General features: G+C 36.8%; 1 protein-coding gene across 1 annotated transcript in view; it reads right to left on the reverse strand.

Moving 5' to 3' along the window:
- The window catches only part of Smp_128150 (putative oxysterol-binding protein 1), a gene marked incomplete at both ends in the record, with an annotated part of 46,919 nt that overhangs the window by 19,942 nt on the left and 12,765 nt on the right, over positions 1-14,212 (reverse strand). The window contains 3 exons of the mRNA XM_018796252.1: positions 308-553; positions 1,445-1,627; positions 3,910-4,232. Coding sequence (XP_018650484.1) covers positions 308-553; positions 1,445-1,627; positions 3,910-4,232 — 752 coding nt within the window. The remainder of the gene's footprint in view (positions 1-307; positions 554-1,444; positions 1,628-3,909; positions 4,233-14,212) is intronic.

A 14,212-nucleotide genomic window follows, 5' to 3' on the forward strand; every position in this document is an offset into this window, starting at 1 on the left:
AATTGTACCAAAAAAATAAATTGACAATGATAAAGATTTAAATGTAGATGGATAAAGAACAATCCTGCATTGTTTAACATTAATTAACGACAGATTCTCATGATGATAATCGAATATAGAAAATTTGGTAATCGCTACGCCATATACTGAAAAAAGTAGGCTTCAAGATGGACATGTAAGAAAAGTATTGGAGTCACATAAAAAAAAATACTACACTACATATAAATTTGACTGGATATTATCCCTAATTTGAGGAATATACATTTATGCATATGCAAGCGGATAAAAACAAAATGCATTTTCATACCTGTTCTGAAATACAACGCCAACCCATATCATCTGTACGATCACATTCATAAGTTTCGCCGAGCAATGAATTAAATGGTTTTCCTACACGGTAAGCAGTTGAACTATAACAACTAACTGAAAATGCTACAACATAAGCCATTTGTTCCACTGGATCTCTTGTCTGTGAAGCATAATCTAATAGATGGGAATATGTGAAATCCTCAACAGCTCGTTGAAGGAATGACAAAGGTTCGTTAAAATTTACCTGAAACAGTAAGATTGTGTAAGACTTTGAATAGGAATCTCTCTAAATGTTTAATTCAGAATATATATATATATCTAACATTGAAGGATGAGTAATTTGATACGAAGTTAATTTGTTCCAACCACATGAGCTATAGATTGATCAAAACATTAATATTTTCCAATTCACATTAAAACTAAGTGGATTATCAAAACATTACTACAATATTTATTCAAATAAAAAACTGCGATAACTTCCTCAACTTCATTATTTGTTTTCATTTCCGTCAAGTTCTCTACAAGGTTTCCCAGTTTTTAACAAACAGCTTCCCGGTTTTCCATGATGGTCTAACCTTAATCGACTCATGAATCCAACTATGAAAAATTACTACAATATCCACAAAAACCCCATTTCGATTATTTGTATAAGTTTAGTCTCAGAATTAGTACTTAAACTATTTGTCACATTAATTTACTGAGTTTCTCTGTGTACTTAAGTAATTAAAGATACAAAATTTCAAGTACCAGTGTATTCAAAGTGTGAATAGTTCATATTTCACAAACATAAGTGGTGAGAAAATAGTGAGAATTAAGTTGTAACTAACGGATCAAGTGAAGTAAAAAGTACATTAATGAAGGATTACAGGACAGTCTGAAATATTTTGATAGTCGACCTTGACCCTGACCTAATTCTAACTGGATGTAACAAAGCCATGTGTGCTTTATCAAATTAATTTGTTGAACCTCAGTTTATAAGGAGATAGAAGTATTTAACAATACATAGGCTTATTTCGTATAGCTATTCGACTACGTTGCTCCTGAATTCTTTTAATTAATTATACGTAACAAAAGAGGTACTTTAATTATGACATTATTAAGCAGAATATAAATGACACAAAATACAAACGCTCACAGGAATGGGAATTTTCGCAAGATCTTTACCGATAGCATTTTTAATTATACCCCATAAATTTAGCGCAATTTTTGGTGAAACAGGTATGGCATTTCGACGTTTACGAACTTGTCCATATTTCAATGTGTTATTATGCTGGTCAGTAGTAGAATTTTTGTTATACGTGTTTGGATATCCATCAGACTGTTGGGTTGGGGAAAAAAAGTAAAACGATGACATAAATAGCTGTGAATATTAGAGAGGAAAACCACTTGTATAAAAAATGTAGTTTAATTGAGATCGCAACGTAGTCACAGTTGTCTGGCTACAATGATTGGTATAACACAATTTTGTTCGATGCTTTCTCGACTCATCCACAATAATTTGGGGATCACTTAGCTCTGAGCTTTTTGAATAAGAAAAACCTTTAGCATTGGGTTGCTTTAGGCGTTTTGATTGTGTTTATTTGCTTCAGATTTTGTATGGCATATTTCAATACTGTCAATCAATAAAGATCAACATAAACATAGATTTTACATCTATCAAGTTAGTCCTGACTACCAAAGGTAAGTTTTACATTTCACTAAGAGCAAATGTAATTAAATTAAACTTGGCAATCAAAAAACATATCAGAAAAGGAACTTTTTTAAAAGCTTGGTTATATTTGACATAGTGGAACCTATAAAGCTCATGAAGAACTGAATGCATTATAAATAAATCATGAATTTACTGACCATTTATTGATGTAAATGACAAGCATAGGGTTGTAATAAGCAGTCTGAATAAGTGGTTGGGAACTTTAGTGGATTATAGTTTATGTGAGAGAGAGAGCGGGGAAGGAGAAACAAATCTTGGATTTAATTCTTTTGTGATAATAATTCTTTGTCACAACTTGCACGCAACCATATAAGTCTCAATCTCTTCATTCATGTGTAGATTGGATTCACTTTAGGTTTAAATGGGATTATAATTAAATTTGTATCTATAATTTTGGTAAGTCCATTGTACTTATGCTATTGTATGGCATTTTCTTGACTATCTTAGTCTTAATTCAGTGAGTCAATCAGTCAGTCACAACGTAGAACTTTGTACGTACGTAAGTACGTACATCAGTTCGAGTTACCATACCACATTATCACAGAAATACAATTGTCGATTCAAATCCCATAGTGGTAGAAGTAGTAAGAGTATAGGCAGTAGTCGGAAAGATTAGGGTTTGAAGACGTTACTCAAGAATTATGATCGAGTGAAATAAATTTGGAAAGAGAAAAAGATAAGGACATGAAGAATTCAGGAGATTAGAATTTGGCACAACACAAACAGTGGATGCAGCTTCGCCATTGCAAACGATTTTGAGTCATATCATTCAAGGTCTCAACCATCGACTGCTATCATCACGCGGATCCCAACCAGGTAGTCTACACCTACCAACATGGCTCACTCCACTTGTCAGTGACTTCATGGATTTGTGCCACGTTTTGGTCTGGCCAACCCTAGATTTAATACGACCTACTCCTACATCATAAAGCATCTCACGTCGGGGTAGTCGGTGGTTGGGCATACATAACACGTGTCCAAGCCATCTCAACTGATGAACTTTCACTACTTCATCATTATCTAAGCATTGCTACAACAGACGGTCGCCATTATCTCTTCTTTCAGCCACCACACCATAAGATCCACCTACGTGTCTTTCCCTTTAGCTTAGTTTACCTACTTGAGCATTTAAGCCATCAGCCACTATTACCACATCAGAACGCCCAGCTTTTCGGAGAAGGTCGGAAAGCTTTCTATAAAACTCATCTTTTACCTCACCTGGGCTGCAATCAGTGGGAGAGTAGGAAGAGACGAAGAAAAGGCAACGAAGAGTGTCCCTATCTTTCTGAGTCCTTACTGTCCCGTTTAGTCGGACAGCGCACAGACGACTGTCTACTGGGATCCAGTCTAAAAGAGCTAGTTCTGCCCTAGGACCTACGCGAGAGAGGCCATGGGAAGCAGCATCATGGCTTCCAGATACACGAAGTGTGAATCGAGATAGTTCTTTCATTTGACATGGTGAGGTCAAATGAATGACGCTACTCGGATACTGTATGCGCGTTTCGGAGACGCAGCACAAATCGATGGGACGAGATTCTAAAGTCCTAGCTAAGGAAGTCTGTTGTCCTATTTGGCACGATGTTCGGACGTAAAAAGCTCCTAAATGTAGTTTAGAGCGTGTATTCAGGAGACTGGGATTAACGTTCCGCGTACTCGAATCATTTACCCTAGCGGTGTGAGGTGATACAGGGACGTAAGAAGGGTTAGTCGTGGAGATAAAAGAGTTATTAGGAGGTGTAGGAAGGATTTGAATGTGAATAACTTGGTCTCGTGGTCTCCTGGGTCCCATATTGGGTTGTCATGCTTGACGGTTTACACTTGAATTGACTGGTTTGTTATAGTCTCGCCCATTTTGAAAAAATACCTTGCTAAAATACGCCTTAACTTACCGGCATAGATGTAAAAACATTAGTTCTGTTGGTGTAACCATTCGGTAGTTCTAAATCACTGCCTGAAACTGATGTTTCTTCAACATTCACTAAACTTCTTAAGCTTGCTGATGACACTTGAGTTATATCACTATTAGGCAATGATGATGAGTTATAATGTAATGTTCTAGGCATTTGTACCATAGGTTGATTATTTGTCGAAACAAGTGAATCATTATGTCGTTGTTCAGTCATATCCAAATTAGACATGGCGTCATAAAATTCATCACTGTTTTCTTCACTAAGTGTTTTTTCTACTGACTGTTTTACAGTTTGCTTGGTTTCTATAAAAGAAAATGGAAATATTTACTTTTTAAAAAAACAAACCTTCATGTGGATTTGTTTAAGTCAGAGAAAGAAAAGTAATGGAATAGGACTGATCACATTTCTTCCATATTCATTAATTGTGCAGTAAAATGTTGAGGATGGAAAACGATCGGATGGAATTTAATAGACGTCAATGTTCGCAAATCAAAGATAAATAAGTAATTAACTGAGTTATTAACAATTCATAATTTTCATTAGTTATAGAGAATAGTATTGCATGTTTAATGAACCCACCTTATATGTCAATATTGAATCACTAAGTAATATCAGGGTAACATATAATAAAAATAAAATTTCTTAAAACTTCTACGTGATAGTATCTAAAATACTGACCTCAATAATTATCGGATGCCTAACTAAGACTCGTGAACTCCAATCACGAGAAAATCAGACTGGTTTCAGACCTGGTCGTGGCTGTATCGATCACATATTCACCATTCGTCGGGTTTTAGAACACAGGTATGCTTTTCGGCGTCAGACAGTGATAGTTTTTCTTGACTTAAAAGCAGCATTTGATTCTGTAGACCGAGAGGTTCTGTGGCAGTGTCTATCATTGAAAGGTGTACCTCAGAAGTACATAAACCTTGTGAAGGCTCTTTACTCGAACACTACCAGTCGAGTGAGAGCTTATGGCGAACTGTCATATGATTTTACAACCTCAAGTGGTGTCCAACAAGGCTGTCCACTATCTCCATCTTTTTAAATTTCATCATAAACCTACTGTTAGAAAAAACGTTCTCATCGACTGAATTTTTGGGCATCGATCTCCTTCTAGGTGGTCCACTTACCGACTTGGAATACGCAGATGACATAGTCTTGTTTGGCGAAGATGGTAATAAAATACAGGGTGTTTTGGTAGTACTGAGCAACAATACCAGGATGTTTGGGATGTATTTCTTGCCCTCAAAATGCAAATTGTTACTCCAGGACTGGTTTGCGTCAACACCTAAACTAAAGATAGAGAGTGAAGTAGTCGAACGCGTCGACAACATCCCTTATCTTGGAAGTCTGATCAGCCCTAACGGGTTGGTGTCTATATATATATATATATATATATATATATATATATATATTTGCGATTGTACAGCTTTAAAAATGAATTCTCCAAAAACAGAACTCCTCGCTGAATCAATCTTTCTTATGTTTATGAAAGTGTTAATCATTTAGTGAAAGCATAAAAAGTAACAATAATTGGATTAAATTCGGTGAGAAAATTTCAATCCAGAATACAGCCTCCCAGTTTATTTAAACACACTAGTTTAATTTAAAATAAACGATCACTGATGCGATTATGTTTTATTTTTTAGTTGTTCAATTAGATTAAGTTAATGTACAGTTTAACGAATAGATTTATGTAAAATCTTACGCGTTACTACAGTTCCAATGTCAAATAACAAAACAAGAATAAAATGAGATTGTTCTGAGAATCATCCAATTAAGTGGATAGATTATATCATGTATTGACAACAACTAATAATTACAGTACACTGAAAAGTTGTTTCATTATGGTTTGGAAATTATTAGCAATGGGTAACTGAAGACCATATTATGGAATGAAGCTAACAGTTTCGAATATTAAGAGGAATATACTCATTTTCTTTAAACAGCTAAGTTGGAATCCAATGGTTCACATTTGTCATCTTGAATGAAACACTTTTAAAATAACAAAAAAATCGGCATATTCTAATTTCAACTTAGAAAAATTAGAACATAGTCTACAATCCAAGAACCGTTTAAAAGTAAATAAATTCCAATTGTAAAAAAAAACACTAAGAAACCTCTTCCATCAGGTTTTATACTATGCCTTTATTTAGTAATTGTATCATATGAAATTAATCATTAAAGTACTAAAAGTCAAATCGACGCAAGATGATTTAATATCATCTCACATGGTCAACGTCCACCTCTACTATATCTACACATAAACATGAATTAAAAACATTCTGATTAAATTATACCAACAAAGGTTCGTTACTAGACTTCTAACACATAAATGACATAGTTCAGTAAAAACTAATTACATTTGACAGGATAAATAATTTTCGGAAAAGTTGTATCCTCTACAGTCAATAAACGTAAACTAATGTCTGATAACTAATTTGAATTCATGCTTGATCAGATTGAAAAAGAGTGTAAAATCAGTGAATTATTAAATTAGTATTAAAGGGTCAATAAATAATCAAATGGTTGGTGTACTATGACAAAAATTAGTTTACAATTCATTGAAGAGCGAAAATCAATGCCTTTTTGATAGATCAGTTAAATTTACTTGAAATATCTAGATAATCTAGGGATACTGTGTCACATTGTTAATAAGACTTATTTTAAGACTTCATGATGTTTTCTGGGTTTTTTTCTTTCAGTCTACTGTTTACAACTAATTATTGATTGGTTTAGTTCTTATAACAAATAAATAAATAATAATGTGAACTGACTATAAATGTTGAAAGACTAGATATTGATAAAAGAAAGCCTTGAAATTAGATTTTGTAATAGCGACCGGGTTCAAACCGGTGCCACGGTCATATATATATTGATGAACAAACATGAAACTGATTTTTCACAGCAATGCGTGCATGTCATCATTTTACGGTTGTTGGTATAACTAAGCAGTGTTGAGACATCTCACGTAATACCCAACACCAGATTAAATGAGATCGAACCTCTTAAAGCAGTGATTTGAACAAAAGTTCGTTATTAATATTATTTAATACAGTGATCTCATATTCAAAAAACCATGATTCATCCAACTTTAATCAAATAGTTATTATATAATTGGTAATCAAGTTCAGTATATTGGAATTTTGAATATAAACGAAATATTTCACCATAGCAAACAGTCGGTCAAATGCAATGTAGACATTCCGACATATATGTGTATCGACTCAGGATACCACACCACATCAGTAAAATAAGATGCCAGAGTAGTATAAGTAGCAACGGTATTAGCGGTAGCAGAAAAATGACGCAAAAAAGATATGATTCGAAAAGAAAGCATGGATTAGTGGAATGAAAAATTATGGGATAATTTGGAAACTTAAGGATAAAATATAAGAGTAAATGCACTTGCGCCATTGAAAACGATTCTAAGTCATATCACCCGAAGTCTTTAACTATTGGCTGTGAAAATCGAGAGGACACTAACCAGGTAGTTTGCGCCCACCTACACAACTCGGTTCAACAGTGAATGATTTCATTGATTGGTGGCACGTGTTGATTTGCCCGCTCAATCTATTAAAGCAAAAATTTTACAATAATTGAGTAAATAGTCAATCGCTAATTACCTATGATTGATATCAATTAACTTTGCTCTTTCTTAAATAACCACCAATAAACAGGAAATGGTACACTTTAATGCTTGGTAGTATATTTCCCTTGAAAACAAAATAAGGTATCGAGTTTACAAGACGATACATAATTCTATGCATAAAGGAGAGAAATTCTTGGATTATATCGATAGACATATTCATAAACAAATAATCAAAGCGTAGGTTTTGTTGATAGTATATTGATTATAGTAAAAAAGACAAATCATACTGAGTATATACATGAAATTCTTTGCCCTCGAATGCCCTGGTACGGCCGAGAGTTAGGAATGCCTGCACTCTCTTTTGAAATGCTCTCACACGGCCACGCGTAAAAAGAAAGTTCTACTCACTGCCTTCTCGCATCAGGGGTGTTGTTTACGGAATCGAGAGAACGAAAAGCGAATGTCCGGTGCTTTGACCGGGTTGGTGGATATGGAGGATCCACCTTGAGGAGTTGTAAAACCCTGATTCCAAACAAATGGTGTACGTATTCTCTAGTACCCTGAGGGATAAAATGGCGTGTAAAATTGTTGGTCACTGGCGGCCATGAGACTGCATCTCCTGGAGTTACTCCACTACCTCGTGGGTCAGACCTCTAGGTCAGGGGCTCGGGTGTGGCCCCCTTAGAAAACCACCTGCTTCGGTCTAGGTACCCGGGCAGTATCATAGCCCTCACACGATTAAAGTGAAATGACATTTTTTGTGTGGCGCATATATATCTGATGCCCCTTTGTACCAATATTTATGTTCAAATAAATAAATAAAAAAAATAATAAATATTCATGCTAAATCAAAGCATACATCTAGATATATGTGAAATCACCAAGTATCAAAGATTTCGGAATACGCATATAGTATGATCTAAAAAACTTTCTTAAGTGGTTTAAAGTACTTGACTATAGAGTTAGCAGATTACAAATATTAAAAAGTTCTATAAATGACGCTATCAATGCAAATATTAGTAGCCCATTCACTTAAAACTGTTTACATCACAACTGTGAGTCTAAAGAGTTTTTACACCATTTAAACAATCAATACACTTATAAAAAATAAACATACATGTATATCGAAATCATATATTGAATGATAATGACAATAACTTTAATCGCCATTTTAGTGACAGTTTCATAACAAATAAATACAAACAAGGCTGAATTGTGTACGTCGAAGAAACTTATCTAAAGTGTTTTTCTACAATGGTCTTAACCTTTAGTTTCCCAATGTCAATGAAGGATGCTTCATTTTTCTAAATACAATTGTATGAGTTACTTGTTTTAGGTACGATATGTGTAAGTTAATACTAACTAATTATCTTGAAGCGTCAATAATTTGTAAACTAGACACGAAATTAACAACAAGAACTGATGTACAGGCATCAAATAGTTCGAGTTAGACCGACAAATTCATCGGTTAGAGCGTCATAATGTCAAGAGTGATATTAATGGGGAGAAAACTTCACATCATATCGCTCGAAATATAACATTTATTTGAGTTGTGAAGAGAATACGAGTTTTTATAATTAGTTATAACACAAATAGTGTGACAAAACAGGCTTCAAGAAATCCACTGTAAAAAAAACTTGGTGATAGATATTGAAAAGGAATAAAAAAAACTACTTATTTAACCTGAATGTTGATAACGCTCTTAAAAAGAAACGAAGTGCATGACTTTAATATGACTTCCTGAAGGATCTTAGCACTCAATGTTTCTGTCAGAGCAATGCTTTGTTAGATAAGCCATGTCGCAATAAAAGAATATCAGTTAGCATAGAGGGTCCCACTTGTTTGTAGTGGTCAAAAATAGACTGATCTACAAGAAGCTTCACAAGTTAGCTATTATTGCACGAAGTGTGACCTTCAGGATATTATCAGTTACCCTAAAGAAAATTGGTAATTTGTCCACGAACACAGTTTGCACATTTAAGACCCACACAGCAATATAAATTCCTTCGACAGTGTTTTGTTAAAAACTACTCAACTGACAGAATAACTCCAAACTATAATTTGTTGGATCGTATACAAATACCACTAAAAGATCTAATTTTTGGTAGGGCAAGTAAGAATTAAGTCTGAAAATTAAGAGTTAATTTAATCAGGTTGGCGTATGACCTACAAAAGAAGTACCTTACAACCAGTGTAAGGTTTCGTGAAGATAAGAATTTCCATAGACTCCATACCACGAACTGATTTTAGTTAGACTATCATTGAAAGCTTGGGAGCTCAAATAGTTACGTTTTAAATTTAAATGATTCTTGTTTAATTTGTGTACACGTTTTGTATATGAATGCGTTATTTTGTCGTATAAAACAACTCATATTTCGTTGACAAGGAGTACCATCTTTTTGATATCTGTTCATAGTGGGCATTGCATCAATAATTCAAACTTGCAAGCACTGATCACTCGGTCGCAATCACCTTAAGCAGTCGAACGAGATCTGCAAAATTCATATAATCTTTTTTCGATGAAAATATTTTCCCTTTACTTGTTAATAACAACAAACCCAATTGAGAACATAATTTATGATTAATAAGCTATATAAGTGAATAGTGATGCTCCAATTTAATGTAGCATGTATAAGCAGACACCGATTACATGATATGCCAAGATTGATGCAATTTAGTATAATTTGGAATTGATAAATGGACAATAAATTCCCAGTAGTTTGCTTGCATATCAATTATGGGTTTATGAGATACCTCTCAGTTTCAGCAAAACCTGTGTGTTACCACATCTGTATTAAGGCTACAAAGTTAAAAAAATTCAAGTTTAGACGAATTATATTGTTTCTAAATAACTGTATCAAAAGTCGAGTTAGACGATAGCATACGTAGAGAAACAGTTTAGTCACCCACGACGGTTTAAACGTGATATGTAACAGAAATGACAAGGCAGATAGAACAAAGATTGGAGCTGAGGTGAGAAAGAGTGGTAATATAAAGGGAAAGAAAAAGGGGAAGATATACTATATATATATATATATATATATATATATATATATATATATCAGTCAGTCAGTCAGTCACAACGTAGGACCAGGCACATATATGCATCGGTCCAAGTTGCCATACCTCGTTAGCACAACAAGATCACCGGATTCATAGAAGTAATTAATTTAGTGGTGGTAGTATATAAAGAAAGGTTGTATATAAGTATATAGTATAGGAAGGAAAAAAGTTATGAATCAATTTTAATCTCAAGGTTTAAGGGATGATAAAGAGTGTATACACCTACGCCATTGTGATCGATTCTGAGCCATGTCACACAGAGTCTCCAACCATTGGTTACGATAGTCACGCGGACCCCAACAAGGTAGTCTGCATCTACTAACATGGCTCAGACTAGAAGTTAGTGACTTCAACCACTGATGCCATGTTTTGGTTTGGCCGCCCCTAACTTTCTTCCAACCATCCCCAATACTAGTCATCATAGAGCGTCGTTTTAATCGGTGTTCAGGCATACGTAACACGTGACCCAACCATCTCAGTCGATGAAGATTCATCACCTCATCAACTGATTTACCATCATTCCCTAATACCCTGTGTCTAACCTCACTATTACTTACCCGGTTATCCCAGCAGATGCGAGCAATATTTCTAAGGCATCTGTGGTCAAATACTAGTAACCTACGAGTATCTTCTACTCTTAATGGCCATGTTTCACAGCCGTGAAGTAGAACAGAGCGAACTGAAGCGCAGTATACTCGTCCTTTAATTGATAGGCGGATATCTCGTCTTCGCCATAGGTGACGTAAGTTGGCAAAAGCCAAACGAGCTTTTTGAATCCGTGCAGAGATTTCGTCAGACACCAATCCATTAGGGCTGATCAGACTTCCAAGATAAGTGAAGTTGTCGACGCGTTCGACTACTTCACTCCCTATCCTTAGTTCGGGTGTTGACGCAGGCCAGTCCTGGAGTGACAATTTACATTTGGATGGGGAGAAACGCATCCCAAACATCCTGGCATTATTACTGAGTCCCAACAGAAGACTCTGCATTTTGTCAGCGTCTTCACCAAATAGGACTATGTCATCTGCGTATTCTAAGTCGCTTAGTGGTCCCCCTGGTAGGAGATCAATTCCTGAAAATTCAGTCGACGAGAGTGTTATTTCCAGCAACAGGTCTATAATGAAATTAAACAAAAACGGGGATAGTGGACAGCCTTGACGGACACCACTTGAGGTTGTAAAATCTTATATATTGGGACAATCAGTGATTGTGACCAGTCGGATGGGATTACATCCGTCTCCCAGATTTTAGCCAGAATATTAGTCAACCTAATCGCTAAAACTGGACCACCATATTTAAAGACCTCTGGAGCCAATCCATCTGGACCAGGTGCTCTTCCTCGTTTCAGATTACTTATAGCCTTTTGAACTTCAAGTAGGGTCGGGGGGCCTACTTCAATGTTCCATTCAGGTTTTCTGGGAATAGTGGGTAGTTGTGCAGTAGCTGAAGGCCAGCTAAACTGCTCCTTAAAGTGTTCCGCCCATCGTTCTAAACGTTTGGGTTGAGAGCAGATAAGGGTTCCGTCTTTTTCCGAGATTGTCTCACTTACACTTGACTTCTTAATTCCAGTTTCTTTTATTAGTCTGAATAGTTGTCTGGTGTTGCCTACAGCCGCCGCCTTTTCCATCTCTTTTACTTCCGTCGCCCACCACTGCTCACGATCGTTCCTTAGACTTTTAGTTAACCTAGATCTAATTTCTTTACGCTCTTCGTCATGTTCAGAGCCTGATGGGATGAGTTTACGCGAATCCATCAGTGAAATAGACTTAGAAGAAATCCACTGGTTTTTTGGAGCCCTATGGTTTAAATGACTAATAGATGTGACTGCTGTTTCCACAGCTGTTCGTGTGTCTTTCCAAGCAGCATCTGGGTCAGTCTCGTTTACAGAACTGCCTAGATGTGAACTCAGTTGTTTCTGGAATTCGCATTTGGCTTTCTCGTCCTCCAGTTCAATCCTAATGGGTCTTCTTAGTGTACTTTTCCTGCGTCCATTGAGGCGCAGACAAATGCGCGCTCGTATTAAAGCGTGATCAGAGTCCAAACAAGCATTCCAATACGAGCGACAATCTTCTATTGAGCCTCTCCAACGATGACTGATGACAATATGGTCTATTTGAGTCCATCGTTGGTTTGGTGCAGGTGGTCGCCATGTTAGACTATGTCTCTCATTATGCTTAAAATTAGTGCTTGCTAAAAATAAACGATTGTCTGAGCATGGTTGCAACAGACGATCACCATTATCGGTTCGTTGAGCCGGAATACTAAAACACCCACCTAAATATCTTTCTGTTTGATTTAAGCTGCCTACCTGGGCATTAAAGTCACCCGCTACGACTACTATGTCTGAGCGCTTAGCTTTTTGAAGAAGCTCAGAGAGCTTTCTGTAAAAGTCATCTTTCACTTCATCATGGCTGCAGTCAGTGGGAGCGTAGGCAGAAACGACGAAAAGGCAACGACGTGTGTCCCAATCCTTCCGAGTTCTTACGGAGCCATTTAGCCGAACAGCACACAGGCGACTGTTAACGGGGATCCATTCTAGTAGTGCCTGTTCTGCCCTTGTACTTAGTGCTATGCCTATACCTGCAAGTCCGCGAGAACTAGCCAACGGGTCGCCAGATACACGTAGGGTGTATTTCGTCGGCTGTCCATTTTGGCGAGGTGAGGTCAAGTGAATGACCACACGGATCCTGTATGCGTGTTTCGGAGACACAGCATACATCAATGGTACGAGATTCTAGGGTTTTAGCTAAGGAGGCCTGTTGACCGATTTGGCATAGGGTACGTACGTTGAAGGCTCCAATGTGTATTTTGGAGCGAGGTTTTAGTAGACCTGGGACAGTGTTTTGCGCACTAGAATCGTTGGCCATGGTAACACTTGAGGAGGAAACCAAAAGAGGAAGTTTAGTGTTGAAAGTCAAGGTAGAAGGAATAGTAGGAATTGAAGAAGGAGATTGATTATGAATACAGTGGTCTTGAGTGCTGTTAGAGGTATGAGGGCAGTTATCACTTCCCGGTTGCCCACACCGTGGAAGGGTTCTTCTAGAGGTATCTGAAAAGGAAATTGGGTTAGAAGTGGTCTTAATGACCTGAGAGCGTGACCGCAGTGCCCAAGGGACAACTACTTGAGGTCGGTCACACACGACCTTTTTGTGGGTAGTTTTTGTGTTAGCTCCGTTCTTCAAAGGACCTTACCGCCGGAGACGGATATCCGTGGGATAAGGCGAGGTGTGCATTTTTAGGGTCGACCTTTTCTAACCCCACCCCTCCTTGTGGGAAGGCAGCATCGCTGTCATGCTGGTTGTCTGAAGGAAACACCTTACTGCTGTCACACCTCTGTACAGTCAGCAGTACGACTTCGCCTTCGGACCTTGGGTTTGCTGCTTTTAGTCTCACCGCTCTTCAAACGACCTGCCTGGCATGGTAGGACCTTGAGGAACGATTGTTCCAGCCAGTATAGCTCGGTTGATTCATCACGATAGGCAAGCCCGACCACCACGTCAAGGTAGCAGCAACGGTCGGGTATATATATATATATATATATATATATATATATATATATATATAAATTACCAAGTTTTGATTTGATAATTTTGAATAAATTGAGCATTGGGTAGATTGTTATAA

Source organism: Schistosoma mansoni, chromosome 2 (genome assembly GCF_000237925.1).
Source record: "Schistosoma mansoni strain Puerto Rico chromosome 2, complete genome".
In the NCBI taxonomy this organism is placed as follows: domain Eukaryota; kingdom Metazoa; phylum Platyhelminthes; class Trematoda; order Strigeidida; family Schistosomatidae; genus Schistosoma; species Schistosoma mansoni.